The sequence below is a fragment of the Furipterus horrens genome, unplaced genomic scaffold (assembly GCF_987537825.1).
Source record: "Furipterus horrens unplaced genomic scaffold, mFurHor1.1.pri manual_scaffold_4, whole genome shotgun sequence".
Taxonomy (NCBI): Eukaryota; Metazoa; Chordata; class Mammalia; order Chiroptera; family Furipteridae; genus Furipterus; species Furipterus horrens.
Window position 1 is genome coordinate 64,829,304 of NW_028327174.1, and position 22,506 is coordinate 64,851,809.

At 37.2% G+C, this 22,506-nt stretch overlaps 1 protein-coding gene across 1 annotated transcript in view; it reads left to right on the forward strand.

Annotated features, from left to right (window-relative positions):
• Window positions 1-13,990: 13,990 nt before the first annotated feature.
• Window positions 13,991-22,506, forward strand: part of CAND1 (cullin associated and neddylation dissociated 1) — a 38,198-nt gene continuing 29,682 nt past the window's right edge. Inside the window, exon 1 of the mRNA XM_090273574.1 lies at window positions 13,991-14,408. Coding sequence (XP_090129700.1) covers window positions 14,341-14,408 — 68 coding nt within the window. The 5' untranslated portion in view covers window positions 13,991-14,340. The remainder of the gene's footprint in view (window positions 14,409-22,506) is intronic.

A 22,506-nucleotide genomic window follows, 5' to 3' on the forward strand; every position in this document is an offset into this window, starting at 1 on the left:
TCTGGGAAAAGAAGACAACCAAAGCCTTGAAAGAAAAAGTCGTTGCTCCACCCTGAGTCCCAAATTTGGCTTTTAAAAATTCACGAGGAGACAAGAGTCTTGAAAGTTAGCTTTTACAAGAGAAAAAAAAAAAAAGGATTTCTCTTATCATCCTCAAAGTTTGGAACTCATTCTAGAACCAAAGCTTGAAGGGTTTATCATAAAAATTAGTGAACATAGAGCAGAAACAATGAGCAATGGTATGGAGAAGTTCCTGCAAAACTGAGGGCTGAAAGCAAGAGAGAGAGGCTTTCTTTATCCCATAGCTAGAAGTGAGTTTCATTACCTAGATGTGAATTTCTGAGGAGGACAAAAACAGAAACACCCAGATATGTTTAGGAGAATACCAGGTCAGAAAGCTGCCTCTGACTTCCTCAGATACAGGCTGGAAACATTTCTAATGCCTCTCAGATTAAAAAAACAACACCAAAAAACCATGGTTAGTGTACACTCAGATTTTAGGCTAGAGGAGGGGTTGAATTGCAGTCAATGAGGGAGGGACCTAGACTGGTGGGCCCAAGGGCAGTCTCTCAGGGTACCGCAAAGTCCAGCTTAGTGCAGAGAAAGTAACTAATCGAAAGAACTTGGGCCCACACAAGAGGATAGTGTGGATAAAGAATGGACAATGTTAACAAAGTAGGCCTCATTTTTGGAATAGGAACTTTGAATAGGAGTCAGGAGAAAGGTCATGATTATCAGCAATGGGTGCCAGTATACGATGCAAAAAAGCAGGTAAGACCAACTGAACCTCAGTCAATATTAGCAAAGACACTCACAAATAACAATACTAAGCTGCACCATAGTGAATGCAATGAGATTGAACACCAGGGCCCAGAGTCCAAGTGAGTTAAGAAATTTCAACTGACGTCAACCATAGGCTATAGAAGACTAGACATGCCTTCCCTAATATGAAAATTTTCTGTATAGCCAGCAGCCATCTTGGGAAGCAGGATGGGATAGAAACGAAGAGAGAAAAACCCTGAGGGAATAAACAATTATCCAAAAGATACCATTATAAACTTTGAAAAGACTGAGATGACATGATCTGCAAAGTAAATTGTTTTCTGCCTCTGTGTTAGTTTCCTAAGACTGCTGTAACAAGCACAACAAACTAAGTAGCTCAAAACAACAGAAATTTATTCTCCCACAGTTCTGGAGGTTACAAGTCTGAAATTGGGGTGTTGGCAGTGCCATGCTCTCTCTGAAGTCTTTGGGGGAATATCTGTTCTATGCCTTGCTCTTAGCTCCTTGGGATTTCTTGAGGAAAGTATGCAAATACTGTGAGGCAGTAAATTTCCTCTGTAGGATTCTTCCGCTTCATTAACCATCAACTGTGAATTGGAAAAAGTCAAAGAACAAAAATTTTAGATGTAGAATATAAAATAAGCTTATTTTTGTGGAGTAATGAATTTATTTTCTTTTCAGTACGTTCCAATTAAATTGTATTCTATTGTTTTTTAAATATTTTTCTTTAGAATAGCATATTATTGTAATCTACTGGTTTTCTCCCCCTATTCTCTTCCATAAAGAAATAACAAAGATATATTTAAAGAACAGTATAAATTTAATGGCCAATGAAATGACATTAAACTCAGTGAGTATAATTTGAATATACATATTCAAAGTAACAGTTTTGCATTTATCTATTCAAATTAGCAAACTATTTTGATTCCATATTTTGTGCAAGGTGCTATGCTAGATGTTACAATATCATGCCAGCCCTTTAGGGAACCCAATATAGTCATTATATTTCACAAGTACCAAACATTAATGCTTAATATTTTTTGAGGGGACATAATTCAACCCACAACAGTTCCCAATGAGAACATGGGTTTAAGAGCTAGTTCAGTTCATTTACATGATTATTTTTATTATTATCATTTTTTCCTACAGATTACAGTGTGTACTACACATTTTGACCCCTCTCTGGCAGGGCTGATAAACTGCAGACTACATGTGAATTCCATGCAACCACTTCTTTGGTTTTGCTAAGGCACATACATCAGCTCTTCAGCTTCACTGGAGAGGACACTCCAGCGTCATCGCAAGATGTCGATTCAACACGGGAGGAGACAGATACCATGTCACTCCCGAGTCGGACTGCACAGCCATTCTCGGCGGTGCAGATAGACTCTTAAGAAGCTACACCATCGTCTCTAGAGACGGACGGCTGCCGACGACGACGACGATACATCAGCTATAAGTGAGTTTTTACATTTTTAAATGGTCTTAAATCAAAGAATAATATTTTATAACATGAAAAATGTATATAAAGCCCCCCAAATAAGTATTCACATAGACAGTTTTATCAGGACATAGTCCCAATCATTTGTTTATATATTTTCTATGGCTGCATTTGTGCTACACTGCCAGAGCTGAGTAAATACAGTGGAGACTGCAAGCCTACAAAGCTTGAAATTTTTACTCTGCCTCTTCACAGAAACAGTTTGCCAATCTCTGATCTGTGGTGAAGAGGGAAAAACAAGGAGAAATATAAAGCAATGAATATAAATGAATGGATAAATCTTCAGAGAGTTCATCTTTAAAAGACTCTTGATAAAATGAGAACCGAAGTATGAGGAAAAGGCTCATGAAGAAGGAGGAAGAGGAGAAGGAGAAGGAGAAATATTTGGAGAAGTAGCAAAGATTATATGGAAATAATGTCAGTGAGGCTAAAAGCTCAGAAGATCCTGAGGTTTGTGAAAATTATTAACAAGAAAAATACCTTATTTGTTAGTAAGGAAACAAGAATGGTATATGAGGCTACCACCTGGGATGAATGGCATAATGCTGCTGAATGGAAGAAATTAACTTGAAATACTTAATTTCTTTAACATTACTAACTCCTTAACTATATTTCTTTCCATCATTTTTGTGAATATTTATCATTATTTTGAATGAATTAAATAAATAGTAATAAGAAGAAAGGAAGATTAAGAGAGTAAAATACATATACCTGCCCCAGTTTTATTTCCAAGTCTGGTGTATAATAATATCTCAGGATGCCAAAAAGATACTATCACTTCAATCTATCAAAAAGCTGTTAACTATTAGAAAGTGGCTACTCATAAGCTTCAGAAATTTGGAGAGAACTGAAAAGGTGCTTGAAATATAGAGTTAGTAAAATAAAACTTCAAATTAAAACAGAAAAAGATGCTGCAAACTATGTAAACTATGGAATTGAGAGATTGCTGTGACTACCAGTAAGACTCTAGAATGAATTGTTGAGTCTTTAAAAACTGAGAAAGAAAACTTGTGATCAATTTTACTAAAAAAATCATGCCAGGTAAACCTCATAATATTTTGATAAGATTATAACATATCTTGATTTTAGAAACTCCTTTGACAGCTTATTTCATAAGTCTTTATAGAATATTTGCAAGAAATTATATTTGCAGATCAAGAAGTTATGTGGATTTGTAATTGGAATACTTGATGAATGATACTCTCCAAAGGGTTAATTAATGAATTAAAGCCAAGTCATGAAAATTCTTCAGGGGTATACTACTGTCTTGTTTTCTATTTTATTTTTTACAAATGATTTAGCTAAGGTTATTGCTTACATGATACCTAAATTTACAGAATCTCAGTAACAGTAAGGGGTAGCTATCTTGTCTCATGGTAAAATCAAGACTTAAAAATATCTTCAGAAACTGAAGTAAAATTCTACGATTAGACTCCCCCCCCCAAAAGAAACATAAAGCAAAACATGACCAACAAAACCAAAACAGACAAAAAAAAAAAATGAAACAAAACAAAATGTGGTTCTCAATGCTAGTTGCACAGTCAAATTACAGGGGAGATTTTTATTTAATTGGTCTGGAGGCAGCCTGATCATCAATATTTTTTAGAGACATCCCAGTAGATTCTAAGCTCAGCTGGAGCTGAAAATCACTTGCAGTACACTAACAATGACTAAGAGGAGGGGTTGGTAAGTGGAATACCCAAGCCCAGTGTATGTATGGAAATGTTTAGAGGATTCTGTGGACCAAAAGATCAATGAAGCAACAGTGAGATATGACAATTGGAAAAGCTAAAATGAACTTAAATTGTAAATATCAAACAGATCATTAGGAAATGTTAAAGTAACTCCCATTTGTCAGGCAATTACTCTTGTATCTGGCACAGTAAAAAGGATTTTTCATGCATTGTAGAGTTTAATCCTCTCATTAACTCTATGAGGTACATACTATTATCCCTGAATTGTAGTGGAGGACACTGAGGCTTAGTACAGTTAACTAATTGGCTTAAATCACTCAGCTAGTATATAGTGTGACTAGAGTTTACTGAATTACTATATGAGTAATGAATTGAAGAGGGCCTAGAAAAACTAATTGTATTGGGACTTTATTAGAAAAAGAAATCTAAGTGGTATTTTAATAAAGAATTGTGTTGAAATAAATATAGATAATGAAGGAAATGTGAAATTCAAACATATCCCCAAGATTTCTAGTCTAGGAGATTGGAATATTTGTGGGACTTATGAAAAGAAATGTAATAGGGAAGAGGAATTAAGTTTTTTGAGAAAAATAATTTTGGTTTTTAATATAGTAAGTAATATTTTTCAAGTATCTTGTACTAAGCATTTTATATTCATCTGAGTTAGAGTCTGCACTCTGAGTCACCCAGCTATGCATTATCACATACTGAGTTTAAAGTGACTATGCAATATCTAAGCAGAAATGTGCCAGCACAGTTGGAAATATGGGCATACAGCACAAGCAAAATGATTGCATTATATGTTCAAGTAATTAATAGTTTATAACTATGCTTACTAAGTATTTTTAAATGGAACATTAGCACGTAAACATTTTTATGTGTTCTAAATATAGTATCACTAGCTCCTAAAAATTGTTTCCAAGACTGTAGACATATATGGGAAATATATATACTCTCTTTAATATAATTCTTTATCCCTCCTTTCTAGTTAATATCTCTTGCTCTCTAATAGTGATAATTCTGAGTTATTCCTTTTTTAAAAAAATATTTTATTCATTTTTAGAGAGAGGATAAGGGAGGGAGAAAGAGAGGGAAAGAAACATTGATCTGTGAGCGATATGTCAATCCATTGCTGTCACCTCTCGCACACCCCCAAATGGGGACCTGGCCCACAACCCAGGCATGTATCCTGACTGGGAATCAAACTGGTGACCTTTCAGTTCACAGGCAAGGCACTTGATCCACTGACCGACATCAGCAAGGGCCTGTGTTATCCTTTTTATGCTTTAAATCAAGTCCTCTTTGGGGGGGAAAAATCCATGAAAGAAAACTAAAAGTTACTTTGGCTCTTGTATTCTAACTAAATTTGTTTGTTTTTGGCTAATGTGGTTTCTATTTTTATTATTATTTTGGCATCCTTATTGAGGTGTAATTGATACCTGATAAACAGCACAGTTTAAGGTGTACACAGTGATGCATTGTGACATATGTATATACCTGTGAAACCATTACCACAATTAAAATTACAAAAATTTCCACCAATTCCAAACTGTCCTGGAGCCCTTCATAACCTGTCCCTCTCTCTACCCTCAGCCCTTAGCAGCCACTGATCTGTTTTGTGCCCCTATAGATTAGCTGGCAATTTCTAAAGTTTTATATTAATAGACTCATAGATTTTGTACTCTTTTTTTCTCTTTTTTTCACCTATATAATGCTTTTGAGATTCATTCACAGTGAGGTGTGTATCTATGGTTCCATCCTTTTTATTCTAGGAAGTGTTCCATTGTATGGTTACATCACAACTTGTTTAACTGCTAACCTGTTAGTGGACTCTTGGACTGTTTCCAGTTTGACTCTACTACAAATACATCCGATATGAACATTTATGCTCTTTGTCTTTGTATAGACATATGCTTCCATTTCTTTGGGGCAGATACTTAGAACTGGAATGGCTGGGATATGTGGTAGATGTCTGTTTTAGCTTAAGACTTTTCCACCAGCAGTGTAAGAGAGTTCCAGTTCCCTACCCTCACCAACACTTACTGTGATCAGCCTTTTTATTTTAACTTTTCTAATGAATATGTAGTGCTGTCTCATTGTAGCTTTGTCTTTGCTTGATACTAATGATATTGAACACCTTTTCATGTGTTGTCATCCTGTAGCTTCTTTGGTGAAGTTTGGTGAAATCTTTGCCTATTTTTAAATAAGAATTCTGTCTTATTATTGAGTTCCATGAGTTCTGGATAGAATTCCTTTGTCAAATACATGTTTTGCAACTGTTTTAAGCCTTCAGTTGTACTGTTAAAAGTTATAGTTTGCCCCAATCAGTAAATATTTTCTTCTAAACCAAATCTAGATTATGACATACTGTATCTTAATTGTTAATAACTACATCCATTATAATAAAGTGCTCACAATTGTTAGGAATTAATGCAAAAATTTTATTGTATAAACCATAAAATACAAAAAAAGTTTACTTAATTTTTTTACTTAGATTATATAGAAATGTTTGTATTATCTAAGTTATATAAATACAGTACAAACACACATTTTATATAATGAGCAATTTTTTCCACAATATTTTTACCACTTCACCTATTAGTATAACTAATAATGATGGATTGGTTTCATAGTATGAATACCCATTGCTGAAAGAGTCTTAGCACCATTTCATTAAATTTATTTTCACTAAAATTACTCTTTCCTGCCTCATTTTTACTTTAATTTAAAAAAATCCCAAACCTGAAAAAAAAAAAATTCCCTGATTCTGTGGGCTCAAGTCTTTAATAATTACTCTTTCACACTTTTTTAAAAAATAAAAGCTTGCACCTGGTAGCAAGCAGATATCTCTTTAAGCAATGGGACAAGACATCATCAGCACAACATCTGTATTTAAAGCAAAATGCAGCATTTGCTGAATCCTGGTACTTTCTTCTGCAACCTTCTGCAAAACTGATAACCAGCTTTTATATTTATAAAGTTATATTTTTAGTTGCCTGAAAGTCCTGGACAGTGATCTTTTAAACTCATATCAGAAAATGTCATGATTTTTAAATGTCAGGTATTATTATTATAAAAGTCAAAAGAAAGAATGAAATGGCAGATATTCTAAAACAATACCTTGTGACATAAATAATCTTTGTAATTTTCTCTATTATGCTACAAATGTGTTTTTAACTCTAAAAGAAAAATCCCTTCATAGAATAACAATAAAGTTTGATTTAGAGTGTCACTAAAAATTAACAAAGAGCTTCCAGCAATTGTTTAGAAGAGAATAGATCATAAGAAAAAGTCTAGCTATTGGGTTGTTTCCAATCAATTGGAAATAAATCTTATGATTAGTCATATGTAGCATTTACTTCCTTTTGCATCTAAGTTAAATTCAGTATTGACAAATGAACTGAAACAGGAAGCATTTTGTGTCTGTGTATTTGCATGCAGGGTTGTCTACAGAGACACAAATCACAACTGCCCTTTTCCTCCTCTATTAACACATCAGCTTTGACATTCAACAAAGAATTATATTTCAGAAATTAATGACTGAATAAATATAGTTTTATTTTCTTTATTTTCTTTAACTCAATTTACAAAAGATGTATAAATTAAGCATAGTCCACATTTACTTGGCAGAAGGCTGTTTTAAAACAAATGTCAAATAAACTCATTTTCTACCAAGACTACTTCCCATCACCCAATGAGAATTCAATTCAGAAAAAAAAATAGCCAATGGAATAATTATATCCAAATATTTTTCATGTTATTGTACTATGATCTCTTGAGATAATAGTAGAACTTTAAAAAGTTTCAAATGTGTCAAGCAGCTGCATAGGAAAGGAGCTGGAAACAAAACAAAATTCAGTTCATTGGGATTCTGTGTATTCTTCTTGGGGATTCACAACATATTATTAACATGTGAAATGTTATGAGATGTTCTGCAGAAAAAAAAACTGTTATGCCCTGGCCATGTGGCTCCGTTGGTTAGAGTGTTGTCCCCAAAACACCGAAGTTGCAGGTTTGATGTACATCCAGGGCACATACAAGGACCAACCAATGAATGCATGGGTGGGTGGAACAACAAATCGGTGTTTCTCTCTCTCTCTCCTTCCTCTCTATCTCTAAAGTCAATAAACAAAAGTTTAAAAAAAAGTTTTCTAAACTCTTTTTCTTAGCCACAACTCCACCCTTCATCACTCTCCCACCCCACCCCACTAGAGTATCTGCTTCTATTGACATCTTATGGAACTAATGTTTGGGACTAGAACACAGTTTGGGAGATGCTACAATGGAGCCTCCTTGTGAAAAGAGTGGAGTAAGATAGAAATTGATGTAAAGCCCTCAAGCATCTTTTGGGAAAATAACCTGGACTTAATAATATTTCTCTCAAATTACTGGGGAATTAATTGTATGTTACCGATTTAGGCTTCAACAACCATAAACCATAAAGAAAATTTTGTTCTTTGTCATATCACTCCAGACTTTCCCTTTTCTCCACAAGTCATTGTCATTCTAAACTTGTCACTCTTTAATGCTCTTCCATGTTCTTAGAGGCCCCTTCTCTCACATTCCCTCCATATATGTATAAAATGAGACATTTCCTATTGTCTTAAAAGTTCTCAAGATGAAAAGGTTAGGCATAAAATATCCTATTTTTAAAGAAACCCCCAATGGAGGCCAGTATCACATTCTAGGAGTTACTTTGTTACCATCATCCTATTAACACCCTCCAGTCTGTCAGATGACTACCATGGGAAGAAAGGATTTAAGAGAAATGTGACAATTATTAGGTGATAGAGTGCTGAGTCTTTCCTCCCCTTCTCACTCCAAAAAAATCCCAAGCCAAACAAACAAACAAACAACAACAACAACAACAAAAAACACCACCCAGAGGAAATGAGAACCCCTGCAGGAAGGCAAGAGTTTGCTACGCTGTAAGGTCTGCCGACGATGTTATTAAGGGTGAAGAAAAATAGTTGACAGAGTATGTTTGAAAGCAGTGATTGAAAAAACAAGCAATAAACATTTCACATTTGTATCCCCAAAATTCAGATTATTTATCCTTTGGTTGGCTGCCTACTGATCTATGCAAACCTGAGGAGGATAGAAGAGAAAGGGAGAGAAACAGCAGGATAGAGGTACTACAGTACAGAAAGCTGCACACCCTTCATTTAGTGTGGCAAAGATGCATGGGTTTCCAGCTGGCCAAGGAAACTTTCCCTCTGAAATAAGGTGGGCTTGAGCCTTCTTGAGGTACCTCATCTACAAGTACTACTTGCCACCTAGAAGGGTAAGGAGTGCTCAGACATGCAGAGGAAAGGTCTCTGAAAGACATCTTAAATAAGTCACAACTTTGACCCACACAAGAGAATACTTGGGTGTCTGCCAGATACCATCTACAGTCAAGAGGGAAGTATAACAATAACAAATAAAGAAAATTTCTTTCTTTCCCCTTATCCTCTCTTTTGCCATCCTCCTTAAACTTATATCTAGAACCAGAGGGGGTATCAGGATGGACATTGGACTAAATTGAGTTGGACTTCCAAGTCTTCAAAGGGAAAGCTGTGAGGTCTGTCCAATATATCATTAAGAGTCATGGAAAGTATTTGACAGAGTATGTTTGAAAAACAAAACAAAATAACATATTATGCTGGTTCCTTAACAACTTCATATGATTCAATAAATCAGTGATGTAATGTTTCCATTGTTTCCCCTTGATTGATATTTATCACTAAATATTGAATACTTAATTCACCTCAGTCTCACCATATTTAAACATTTTAAAGATAATTTCAGTATCAATTTCTCATTACAAATATAGAATAGAAATATATATTTATTTTAATTCTGTACTTATGGTAAGCAATTTTCTCAATTTTGCCTAAAATACAAAAAAAATTGATATAACATTTAAGATTTTGTCAACATGAACGTTCCTCAAGATTAAGGAACATGTCTTGCTCATCTTTGCATCCCCAGTATCTAGTGCCTGGCATAGTGTAGGCACAAAATAAATATTTGTGAATTAAGCTAACGTACTTGTTGATATTTAAAGAAACTTCCAACAGCTTGAAGGACTACATTTTTAATTCCTCTCCCAAATTTCTTGTTTCAGTTTTCCATTATGACCACTGACTAGAAAGAAACCTTTTAGAGGATAGTTTTTTCTAGACTTATATCCTTTTGCACTTAGATTCATTTAGCATTTACAGATCCTTAAAGGAAAGCATTTTCCCACTGTTTAGTAATAAGCTATATTCATTGATACACAAATCAGATCTCTAAGTGGTCAAGAATACAAAACTAATTAAGTATTATTGAGTTCCTAGTATGAATTTAGACCAGGCTAAGTACTTGAAAGAAGCATAAGTATCATAGTTTGAAGTTGTGATATATGCCCTTGAGGAATTTATGCTCTTATTGGACACTAGCATATAAACACTATGGTTGGTTCAAGATCCTCCAAAGGGAGATGGGGGATGTGAAAGGTATTCCAGGTGGGGAGAAGCATTCCAGTATAGCAGCTGGGAATATAGGCTCTGAAGCAACACTGACTGGGTTTTAATCCTGACTGTACCTCATTGGTAACCTTCATAGCTACTTGCTTAATCTCTCTGTGCATCTCATACTTAAAATGTGGGTTAAATGAGTTAATGTAGCACCTTACCTATAAGTAAGTGCTCATGATTATAATGATGTACAAAAACTTGGAGTCAGGTTTTTGAGGTACTCAACAAAGAAATTGACGGGAGAAATTCCTATATTAGAATAGTGGGAGAAAGGTCAGAAAGGGATAATGACAGATGAAGGAGGCCACCGATTGCCAAAACATTTGGATTTTATTTGGTAATAGGGAGTCATTGAACTTTTAAAATTTGTGTGTAACACTATACAAACAATTATTTCTGGAAAACTGGCTATGTACAATTGTTTGAGATACAGACAAGTAAAAGACTGAGAGAATATAATAATAATAGCCAACTTCCGATGCTTACTGAGAACTTTGTAAGCGTGCAAGAAATATTAGTTATAAACATTATTATGTTCCAGACAATGTGCTAACTACTTTATATGCAATATCTGCTGTGAACTGAATTGTGTTCCTCACAAAATTTTATGTTGAAGTCCTAACCTCCAATGTGAAATATTTGAAGATAGGGCCTTTGAAGAGGTAACTGAGGTTAAATGAAAACACAAAGTTAAATGAGGTTAAATGGGAGGGCTAATCCAATAGGACGGGTTTCCCCATAAGAAGAGAAAGAGATACCAGGGGTGAGAGCACACAGAGAAAAGGCTGCTGGAGGACACAATGAGAAGGTTGTCACCTGCAAAACAAGGCCATAGTAGAAATCAACTTTGCAGGTGAATTGATCTTGGATTTCCAGCACCCAGAACTATGAGAAGATACATTCTGTGGTTCAAGCCATTCAGTCTGTGGTATTTTGTTATGGCAGCCCAGGCAAACCAAGCTCATTTGACTCTTTTATTTTTTATTTTAGAGAGAGAGGAAAGGGGGGTGGGGGAGAGACACAGTCAGCCATTGATGAGAGAGAGAGAAACGCTCATTTGTTGCCTCTGAGTATGCATCAAATCTGCAACCTTTTGGTGTATGGGATTGGCACTCCAAACAACTGAAGCACGATCAGGGCAGCTCATTTGACTTTAAAACAGCCCCATGGGGTGATACTCTAATGGTCATCTATTACCCACGAAGAAACTCAGGCTCAGGGAGCTAAACATGAATTGCCTAAGACAGCTAATAAGAGGCAGTAAACAAGATTTATACTCAAGCTGTCTGACTACAAATATTATACTTCAGTTGGAAACTGATAAATGAAAGGATTTACACAGTTTGGATTCAGGCTAAAAGAAAGGGTTATCACCAGATGGCAGACTTTAAGACTTGGGTTCCATACAATATAAATGACTGGATTATTTGTGTGTGATGTGTATGTGTATAGTTTATATTAACTATTGAGGAAAGGCTATTCAGAGCAGAAGGGAATTGATTGTGGCTGAAGGTCTCAGGAAACCTAATGATGGCTGACAGGAAAAATGAGGGAAGAGATGTGGTACTACTGGGGAGGAAAAAAGTACTAAAGTAAGAGGATACATGGGGAAAAACAAGAGTAATGAAGGAAATTTTTGCTATGGATTAAGAGGTCAGATCCCGTGTCATCGGTTTCAACTGTCATTGCCTGTAACAGTGCTTTGTTTTTAGAAGATACCGAATAACATTTGATGGCTAAAGGTAAGAAAAGTCAAATTTAATACTTGGAAGAAAGTAGCTGTTTTTTGTTTTTCTTTTTTTTAACGGGAAGAGTAATAGATTGAGACTGAATTTTCCTCGTCTTTTGACTGGAATTTCTCCTTCTTTTTTGTTTTAGAAATGCCCGAAGCTAGCTCCCACTAAGCAGATAAAAAAACATGGATACTAAAACAAGTGATTTGATATCTGATTGCCGTGTGTGTATGTCACTGGGCACAATAAAATACACAGCCATAGAATTATCAAGTCCACAAAAACTGACTACAAAGGGCACTCATTTAGCTATTCTGAATAAAACGAGTAGGTCCTCAAAATAATCAGTCGTTGCCCCATTAATCTTATAACGGTCCTTGCTTAGGCGAACTGGCCTTCAATGCGCGGAAGGAGTGTGCTCCACAGATGATCAACTGCCTTCAGAGGGGGCTACCATCACTCAGAAAGAATTACTGTTAAAAGTCGGTACTCGTCGTCGGCAGCCGTCCGTCTCGAGAGACGATGGTGTAGCTTCTTAGGAGTCTATCTGCACCGCCGAGAATGGCTGTGCAGTCCGACTCGGGAGTGACACGGTATCTGTCTCCTCCCGTGTTGAATCGACATCTTGCGATGACGCTGGAGTGTCCTCTCCAGTGAAGCTGCAGAGCCTGGGCAGGGTGATATGGAGGGACTGCTGTTGCCCATGCAGCAGACCTCCCCCCTCTCTTCGCAGCTGAAGGGTCCAAGGGAAAGACGGAGTCAATACAGCTTGGCTTCAGGTGCGCCGCAGGAGTTGCCGGTGTCGACTACAACGTCGAACCGCCTTAGGGACTCCGGCTCCGGATTTTCTGTCGGGGTTTACTCCCTTAGCCTTTCCCCTGAAGAGGTATGCCGCAAGGCAGCGGAGGTTTTTTGGAGTCAGAGTTTTCCTTCTCTGATGTGCCCTGACTGGAAGATCGAACCAGCGACACTTAGCTCGCAGGCCGACGCTCAATCCACTGAGCCAAACCAGCCAGGGTAAAGTCGGTACTAGGCCTTTGCTAAAGACAGCAAATGGTCCGCAATGCGCCTGCCCAAACCGCAGCGGCCTAACTGCATACATCACCTAAGAGCAAAAGCAAAGAAAATTCCTATCAGCTGCAGAAACCCAGCGCGAGATAATCTGAAGTTTCTCTCCACCATAGCTGCCTTGCCAGACTGCAAATCCCAGCATTCCTTCCTTCCAAAGGAGCCAATAAAAATTAGTCCCTTCAGCCAATCACACCCTAATCCACTGTAAGCATTCCCCCAACTGAATTCTGGGATTTGTGGTTTTCACGTGGCAATATTATACCATCGTGGTTAAGGCAATGTAGGCCACGCATCTGGTTCGAAACGAAAGCTTTTAGTAATTCTTCTGCTGGTCTCCAGGCTAACCACTTAATTAGCACTATTTCCAGTCCCTATACTCCTTAAAAACTGTAACTTTTTCCCTGTCATACATAAAAAGAAAATCAAGTTATTTTTAGATTAAGGCACACTTGTTCCACTCCCTCCGCCATCCTTTAACCGTCGATTTTAAATCTCGCGAGAATAGTCCCTTTTGGTCTCGGTCTTGCTTCCTGAGAGTTGGTGTACGTGAAGACTGACACAAGCCTCAGCCAACAGGATTGCCCTTTAACTAGCGTCTCTACAGCGTGGGTGGGGAGACCTCCGTGAACTCTGACCTCAGCTTTCCGGGGCGTCCCGCGTCTATCACCTCCTCCCCCGGAGCGAAGGAGGCGGGATTTGGCCCCTTGCCCTAGGGAGAGAGTGCGGAGGGAGTGGAAGAGAGACGAGCCGGACTGGAAGTGTCTGGCACCCGGGAGAGGCCCTGCTGTACCCCTTGCTTCCCATGAGTTAGTTCTCCGGCGAGCAGAGCCGTCGTTAGGCCTGCCTCCTAGTCTCTGCTTTCCCTGGGACAGGCCCACGCTTCGCCGGGGAAGGGACAACCCGTCGAGGCGCCTCCCTAGTCAGCGTCTGCGTCGTGCTGCGACCCTGGAAGCGGGACCGCCGCGAGTGAGAGGAGCAGCAGCGGCGGCGGCGGCAGCGGGCAGCAGCAGCGGGCAGCAGCGGCGGCGCCAGCGGGCGGGATCGAGGCCGTCAACATGGCGAGCGCCTCGTACCACATTTCCAATCTGCTGGAAAAAATGACATCCAGTGATAAGGACTTCAGGTACGGCCGAAATCCGACCCTAAACCCACCTCGGGGTTCCCCATCCGCGGCCCTGGCCCTCACACAGGCCTTGCCCCACCCCTTTGGCCGTAACCGGTTTCTCCGCTTTCCCGAAGTCCTCAGCCCACCACTCCGATCCCAAGATCCCGGCACTCCCCTTTCCTCTCCCACCTCGTAACCCCTTTCCCCCTTTCCTTTTTCTAGGCCGTTGCCCGCCGCTGGTACTAGGCCCCTTTCGCGTCCCCAAATGTCCCCACCGCATTCTCTGCTATCCTCCTCACTCCCCGACATGATTTCCTAGTTCCAGGTAGGGAAAGGGGTGAAATCACCCACCGTTGTGGGCAAAGCAGTTGCTGTAGTCTTGGAGATCGCGAGGCCAGGCCTACCCGCCGGCCCGCCGGGGGCGCTAGGCCGCCCTGCTGGCTGGGGCCCGAGCGGCTGCCCACTCGGGGACCCAGCCGTATCCTCCTTTCCCGCAGTTGTGAGTGGGCCTAGGTGCATTCATCTGGAACGATTGGCTTTCTTGGAGCTCTTCTCGGATTAGGTTATAAACTTTTTCTTAGAATTATTTCATTCGTGAAAGTGGGAAGAAGGGGGAGGGCAGCCAGGATGGAGGAAACTTGACTCGTAGGGTTTTCCCGCCAGCATCTTGGTCCTTCTCCCTCGTCAGGTGAAAACCCAAGCAGGAACTGGGGGTTTCAGTTTTATTTTTTCATCCAAAATTTATTGCCAGAAGGGTGAATTGCTGAACCTTAAACAGAAAAGTAAACCAAGCAAATGGATTTTTATTGGAAGGAGTTGTTTTTTAATATGGGGATGGTAAATATGATAGCATTTCTGTTCCAGGAGACTTGTACTGTCTGTTCCAAACCCTGGTAACATGCACATTTGAAGAATTGTTCTATTTTCACGGATTATCTTGGTTTCTCTCTCTCTCTCTCTCTCTCTCTCTCTTTTTTTTTTTTTTTTTTTTTTTTTGCACTGCAGTAATTGTTACATTTTTTTTCTTCCTGCCTCCTATCTCAATCTCTTGAATCTAAGAAAACTTATTTCTTTGGTACTGGTTCTCTAAGGTTTAGTGATTGTATTTTATGTCCACTTTAAAAGAAAGGACGTACAATCTCCCATTAAGATTGTGGGTGAAAAGCTTATTTATTTACTGTATGAACAGTACGATTTAACACCTGAAAACTTGTCCAAACCTTATCTACCGGGAAGAACTTTCCCAATTTGTGAAACGGGAACCATGAGAAATGTCGAGGTCGTCTTCCTAATTAAAGTGATGTGTTGGCATATTAAAATGGCCAATGAAATACAGTTTTAGTTCTGTGACAAGTGATTTTTACAAAGAGTTGCTACCTGGGGAGTTCTTTAGTATTGCATTTGGAACTTTAAAAATCCAGTCTGCTAATACCAAGGATTTTAGTGTTATGACTTTCTAGAGGAGACATATTTGTTTTGGGTATTTGATATTTTAGATTTGTATGGTTTTAGGGCCTACGTCAAAATTAATGGGGGAATAAAAGTTTTTGTTTGTTTTTTAAAGGATTAAAATGCTCTTTACTTTCATTTGGAGCTTCACTTGCTCCCAGCAGAAGCCAAACATTTGAAATGGAACACATATGTAACTAACTTAACTAGTAGAGTATATGATGTGACTTCCACCCCCTTCCTATTTCTGTCAATTTCGCTCATTCTGTAAAAGTACTAAATTTTATTTTTATTGTGATCAAATTCAGTCTAATGATAGGTAGCACTTTCCATGTAGTAGTACAATTTTGTTTAGTTAGACTTGTGTATGGGTAATATGTTTAGAATAAAAAGTCAAATCATGATAATATGCATATGTGATTATTGACTGAAGCTTGGTAAAAATATACATGTAGTTGGGTTTCTGTTTAAAATTATATGAGTATGCAAGAAATAATGCTCTGATATTAAGCTGCAATCAGTGTTGAACTTGATAAGGATTGTTTATCAATCTGGGCTGGAATAAATCTAAACATCGCTTGGAAGGTTAGTCTAAAAGTAATATTGAAATATTTCTAATAGCTGATGGGTATCATAGAAGATACTTTTGGGTAGAAGATAAGTTTAGGAATCTCCCCAGTAATTTGGCATCACTAAGAACTTTTATTTAATCTGTTTTATAACTACTTGTGATATGCTCAAGCCATCTAGTTAACACAATATTTGGAACTAAAGCACTGTGTATATTAAATTACAGACATTTAGAGGTTAATTAAAATAGTGAGCATTTGAAGTCAAGTATTGTGAAGATTTTTCTGTTTTTACAGTACAGGCATTTACTTGAATACATGTCTTCTACTTTAAAGTGATGCTTTCTAATTTATCATTAGAATTTACTTATTTTTTATGTAAATATCATTGTTTTTTCTGCTACATGATTTAAAATTCCTAGTGCTAGAAAGATGTTGAGGACAAGGCTAATTAACATACAGTATCTGCCATGCAAATCACTCTACCTTGTGCTGAGGGGAAAAGAAAAAGAAATACATCTAAAAGAAAGAAAAATATTTATTCTTCTCATGATAGACTCCAAACGGGAAATCTAGTAGTCTCAAGATATGGATTCTAGTCTTCTAGGATTTTTTATTGTGAAACATCTGTGAGATCTTGGGCAGGCTGCTTAATTTGGGATTAAATTTTCACTTGAGAGAATTGTACATGGGTGATTACAGCAGATCCCTTATAGGCCAGAAATTTAAGGTCTCTGGATAACTCCAATATCCATTAATGCAAAGAAGGTAAAGAAATGGGTGCGAGTTTCAAAGGTTTGAAATGTCAGCATTTTAAAAGAATTGTTTTGTAGGACTTAAAGACTCAATTTATTGTTGGGGAGGGGACAAACGCTTTTTGCTTCATGTTTAATATTCTCTATTCTTTGAAGGTGGGATATATTTAATGTACTAAAGTTTAGTGCCAGCAGGTAGGTGATTCTCTAGGTACCAGAATGAAAACTTCAGTGTGCGGGAATCATGTGAACGCTCCACCTGTGAATATTAATACTGAATACTCAGTGGGTTGAGGTAACGAAGTTCTGCTTTTATTTTTATATACCTCACCATCAACTGAATTAAAGTATTCCAAGAAATTAAGAGCTAAGGAAAAAATTTACTATTCTTTCATCTTTCTGTACATAATAGTTAATATCAATAGTGTGGACTTCACACACTTGATTCTATTTATCCTTAAGTGAATACTACCAATTACAGCTGAGGAAATTGAAATGGTGATGTTAAGTATTCAGTACTTACCCAAGGTCAGTCCAACAGTTGTAGATCTGGGCTTTCCAGATACCTTCAGAGCATGTACTCTTAACTACCGCATTGTGCTACTTCTTCAAGGTTTTGGGTAGTGGAAATGAAGAATAAGACCTTGAGTTTCAGTTCCTTCTAAGTTAGGCTTATGAAATATTTTGTGCTGGAAGATGCTTTTAATAATTCCCTAAGAGGGACTACAAATAGTTGAAGATCTAGTGCTTGCCCTCAGTAATATCTACATGCTTTTTGAATGGTTAAGACATTATTGTAAAAAGATAAATTACCCATGGCAATATGTAGTTGTCTGGCTAAAGTGGCAGAGAAGATGAAAGCAAGGAAATTCATACTTGTGCAGTGAAGAGCAAGGTTCTTTCAATTGTGAGTAGAGAAGCAACGTGAAAGCACACTATACAAAATATCGTTGGGGGAGAGGGAGTAGATAATCTTGACTATAGCTGGAAGTGAGTATTGTTTTGGAAACTTTGAAGGTAGGAACCTTGTCTTACAGAACTGAATCATTCACTCTGTTTAGTGCCTTGAACATGTGGGTTCTCAGTGGATGCTTGTTTTAGTTGAATTGGATTTTAGTTCCAGAGTTAAGAAAAAAGCATCTAAGGATTTGGGACGTTTCCTCCATAAGCCATTGTAAAATCTGCCAATGTGTTTTTTTAAGTACCATTTAATACAATCTAAAATAATTCACTGCATGGTAGAATTTCCTTGCTTGATGTTGGCTTATATTACCGAACTTATGTGTTTTGGATATTGGAAGTCATTTTCTCTTGAAAGCTGTTTAAAATGCTAATAAAAATCTCAGTCCTGTTAGTGGAATAATAGATTGTCAGAGTTGGAAAGGACATTGGGTGTCCTATGACATGGCTGGAAGTACTGTGTGGGCATTTACAATAATGTAACAGTAAATAATAAGTGAAGTTATCTGGTCTGCTTGTGCTTGTAGAAAACTAGTTTTAATCAAAAGAAATATATTTGCAGAGATTAAGAAGGTGATTTTTGGACATTTTAAAGTACTTTGCAGGTTGATAGAAACAAGTTCCTTGATTTCATTTAAGTGATTTTTCTTGATACAGGTATACTAGTAACACTGATTATCATCAATGATTACAGCTCACTACTGAAAAAGAGAAGGGGACCTCATTAAGGAAACCGGGAAGAGAAAGATGACTAAAAATTAGTTTTGTTCACGTGAACAATAAAACTGTCCCAAGTTAATTCATAACTTGAAAGGACTAAATGAGAAAAAGTGAGATAGCTGAGGTGTGTGTACAAGGTCTTTAAAAGAATTCTTTCACTGGTGATGCAGTTGGCCCATATCATTTAGAAACAAAGTTAAAATTGTGTTTACAGCATTCACTTACTTATCATGGGTATTATGTTCTAGACCCTCCCACACCCCCCGTGATAGGTGAAGATCCGCAAAGTAGGAACCTTACATTTATTTTAGTATTTATATATATTTCAAGGCTTTATAAACCCTTCCCACACATTTATAAACCTTTCCCATTCCCTTATTAACCTTTTCCACACTTTTAGAAACACTACTTATGTTCTTAAACATACTCTACACTCTTAAACCTATGTAACTTTAACAATATATGTATATAGTACCGCAAAATCCCGTGATACAGCGAAAAATCTGTGATAAATAATTAATATTTTTAAAAATCCCACGATACAGTGAGGCCGCGATAAGTGAACCGCGATATAGAGAGGGACTACTGTATATATCAGAGGAAGGGCTGTGGTGAGACTCATTGTGCAGTACAGTATATTTATTTCTGCCATAATTTATGCTTCTCTACATTGGATTTACTAAAGGTGAATAAATTTTTCCCTCAAGGAAATTTCAGTCCAGTAGAATAAGCCAGGTTTCTACATTCTACACTATGACTGTCTTATTCATAACTGTGTTTGCAGAGCCTGGCACAGTTCCTAATGATAGTTACCCCCAAAATATTTGTTGAGTTAATAAATGAATGGCACTTCCTCTACGTTAGACCCATGTGGGACTCCTACAGGATTCTGAAAGTTAACATCTTACTTTCCCCCTCTCCCACTTTAAATTAAGCCCTTTTTTAATTCTTATTTTGTCTTGTTGCATTACTATCCACCAAATGTTCTGATTGGAAAACCTTGATGTCACCTTTTTAGCTTTCTTCTCTTTGGTCCCATGATGTGTATTTCTCAAATCAGTTCAGTTGGTAACTCTTCCATTAGAATTTTCTTCCTCAATATCACTGCTGATCTTGCCCTTCCCCACTAATTCCTATTAACTACGAGATAAACTCTAAACTTCTTAGCTGTTGCCCTCCTAAGCTCACTGAAATTACTCTCCCCAAAATCCCTAACAGTCTTCATGTAACTAATTTATGGGTGTTCATCTATTTGATATGTAAGCAGTGTACCACTTCTTCCTTCTTGAAATTCTTTTATATGTATTCCTGACATAGATTGGGTTTATTACTATTGTAGTGAGGGAGCACACACATTATGGGATATCTCAGCCAGAGGGTTGGGACCTATTTATTTGGGTGATTTTGGGAAAAGTCTAAGGAAGTGGAGATTTGCTTTACATTGGATGTTGTCTGAAACTATGGGAAATTCTGTTATTTGACATCTTAATGTTTCAGATAGGGCAGACTACAGCAGAGGAAGAGCTGTAAGTGGGAAATGAAATAGCAGTCACTCAGAGAGGAGGAAGTTTGATATGTCATGTTGCTGAGTGAACTTGTCTGATACTTTTCTGTGAGGTTATGTCCAGGAAGCAATATGCTTTAGTTGTAAACATCAGATCAGTTTGGAATAACTGAGGTTTAGCTATGAACCTCAGATCAGTTCCTGGATTTAAGAGGATGCTGTTTTTTTCCTTCTTAGTCTTCCCTTTTGACCAAAAGCAGATGAATTTGGTCTGCAGGACGTATTTTCATTACTGCCAATATTATGTTATTTCAGGTCAGAGAGTGGCCATTCAATGTAGTCTGTAGTTGAGCATGGCTTATTAATCTTTTTCTTTGGTAAGATAAGTGGTTGAACCATCTGATGTCACAGTGGCTGTTCAATAACATTAAGACTGGACAGGATACACACTTATCTTTTAACACCTGAGTCCTGTGGTTTTCCTCCTCCTTCTTTGTCCATTTCCTAACTAATTTCTTACCATCCCCATATCTAATCCATTTCAAAGACCTATTAATTTTTACCTTATAAATCTCAAGAGTTGGTTCTCATTCAAAGTTGCCAAGAACATCAACTTAGCAATAGTGAACCATTAGAGTTAGGTTCCTGTGAGCAAGTCACAGAATTTTCATTAGTTAATGAGTTTGTAAATTTGTTTTATGTGTGTTTCAGTTTAAAACCACCTTATCTAATATATGTTTATTCATTCACGTTGAACTGAAGGTCAGTAGCACTATAATTGATGCCTGGAAAAATCTTACACCTGTATTTTGGGGGGAACACATATCACAGTTTTCTTGTACTTAGCAACATTAGACAGCACATTGGCACTATGCTTGGGGGTCATTTTAAATAGCAAAATTACCCCAAAAAGCACACCACATATGCATAAAACATGGCACTAAGGAGACTGAGAAGATACAGTAGTGCCTCTTTATCTGTGGTTTCGCTTTCTGCAGTTTCACTTATCCAGAGTCAACTATGGTCCAAAAATGTTAACTGGAAAATTTCAGAAATAAATAGTTAATAAGTTTTAAATTGAGCACTGTGTTGAACTCGAACTCTTGCCATCCCATTCTGTCCCACTTGGGACGTGAATCATCTCTGTTCAGTATATACCCCTCCCCTCATACTATATTAATCCAGTTTTTCTGGATTGCTAATCTTGCTGGTGCTTATTTTAACGTTTTTAAAAAAATAACCATTATTTGATTTTTGAAAATTAGTAGACTTATTTATTAGAATATAAGTTTCTCAGGTCAGGAGCCCAAAGTTTATCTGTTATCTGTCCATTGCCCATAGGCATGTGATCATAATAGGCAGTGAATGAACGAATCTGTATGCTAGTACTTTAGGATCACTTCAGAAAGATAGAACAACAGTTTTTTTTACATTGGGATTATCTGCTTTTTTACTAAAATTGATATTTTTTTTACTAGATGATTAGCATTTCAGGGAACCTTAGAGATGCTAACTACTGTGGTTATTTAATGAATTTTATCTAAGTAAAATGGTTTAATGTTTTATGTGTAGAAGTGTCTGCATTTATGTGCTAATTCAGTTTCTTTTATTTTACTTTCCAGAATATTGTGTAGTTTTAATTTACTTTTGTTGTATAAAATGGGGAGGGGCTCCCAATTAGGATAACTATGTCCATTTTTTAAAAGTATGTGCTTAATTTACCTTGCATTATCCCAATTTGAACATAAGCTTTTCTTTATAAGCAGTTTTACAAAATTTGGTGAGAATTTTGCTTGCATGTAGTTTAAAGCTTTATGAAATCCATAATAATGAACATACTAACTACTGGAATTATCCTTAAAATATCCTTATAAGTAATGAGTTGCTAGATTAATAAGTTGTTTGCCAAATCCTTGCCACATAGTTTATTGCCTACATTGCCAAACTGCATAGCTGTTCACCATTTCAGCCCTAATAGTTGTTTTTCAGTTGATTTAAACATGTAGACATTTTTGCATGTAACATAAAATACTGAATTTTTGCTCAAACTGGATCTGGTTCAAATAAAAGAAAAAGGCTCTAAGTACGTATGTTTAAGAACAGAAGTAGTGTTTATAAAAGTGTGGAAAAGGTTAATAAGGGAGTGGGAAAGGTTGATA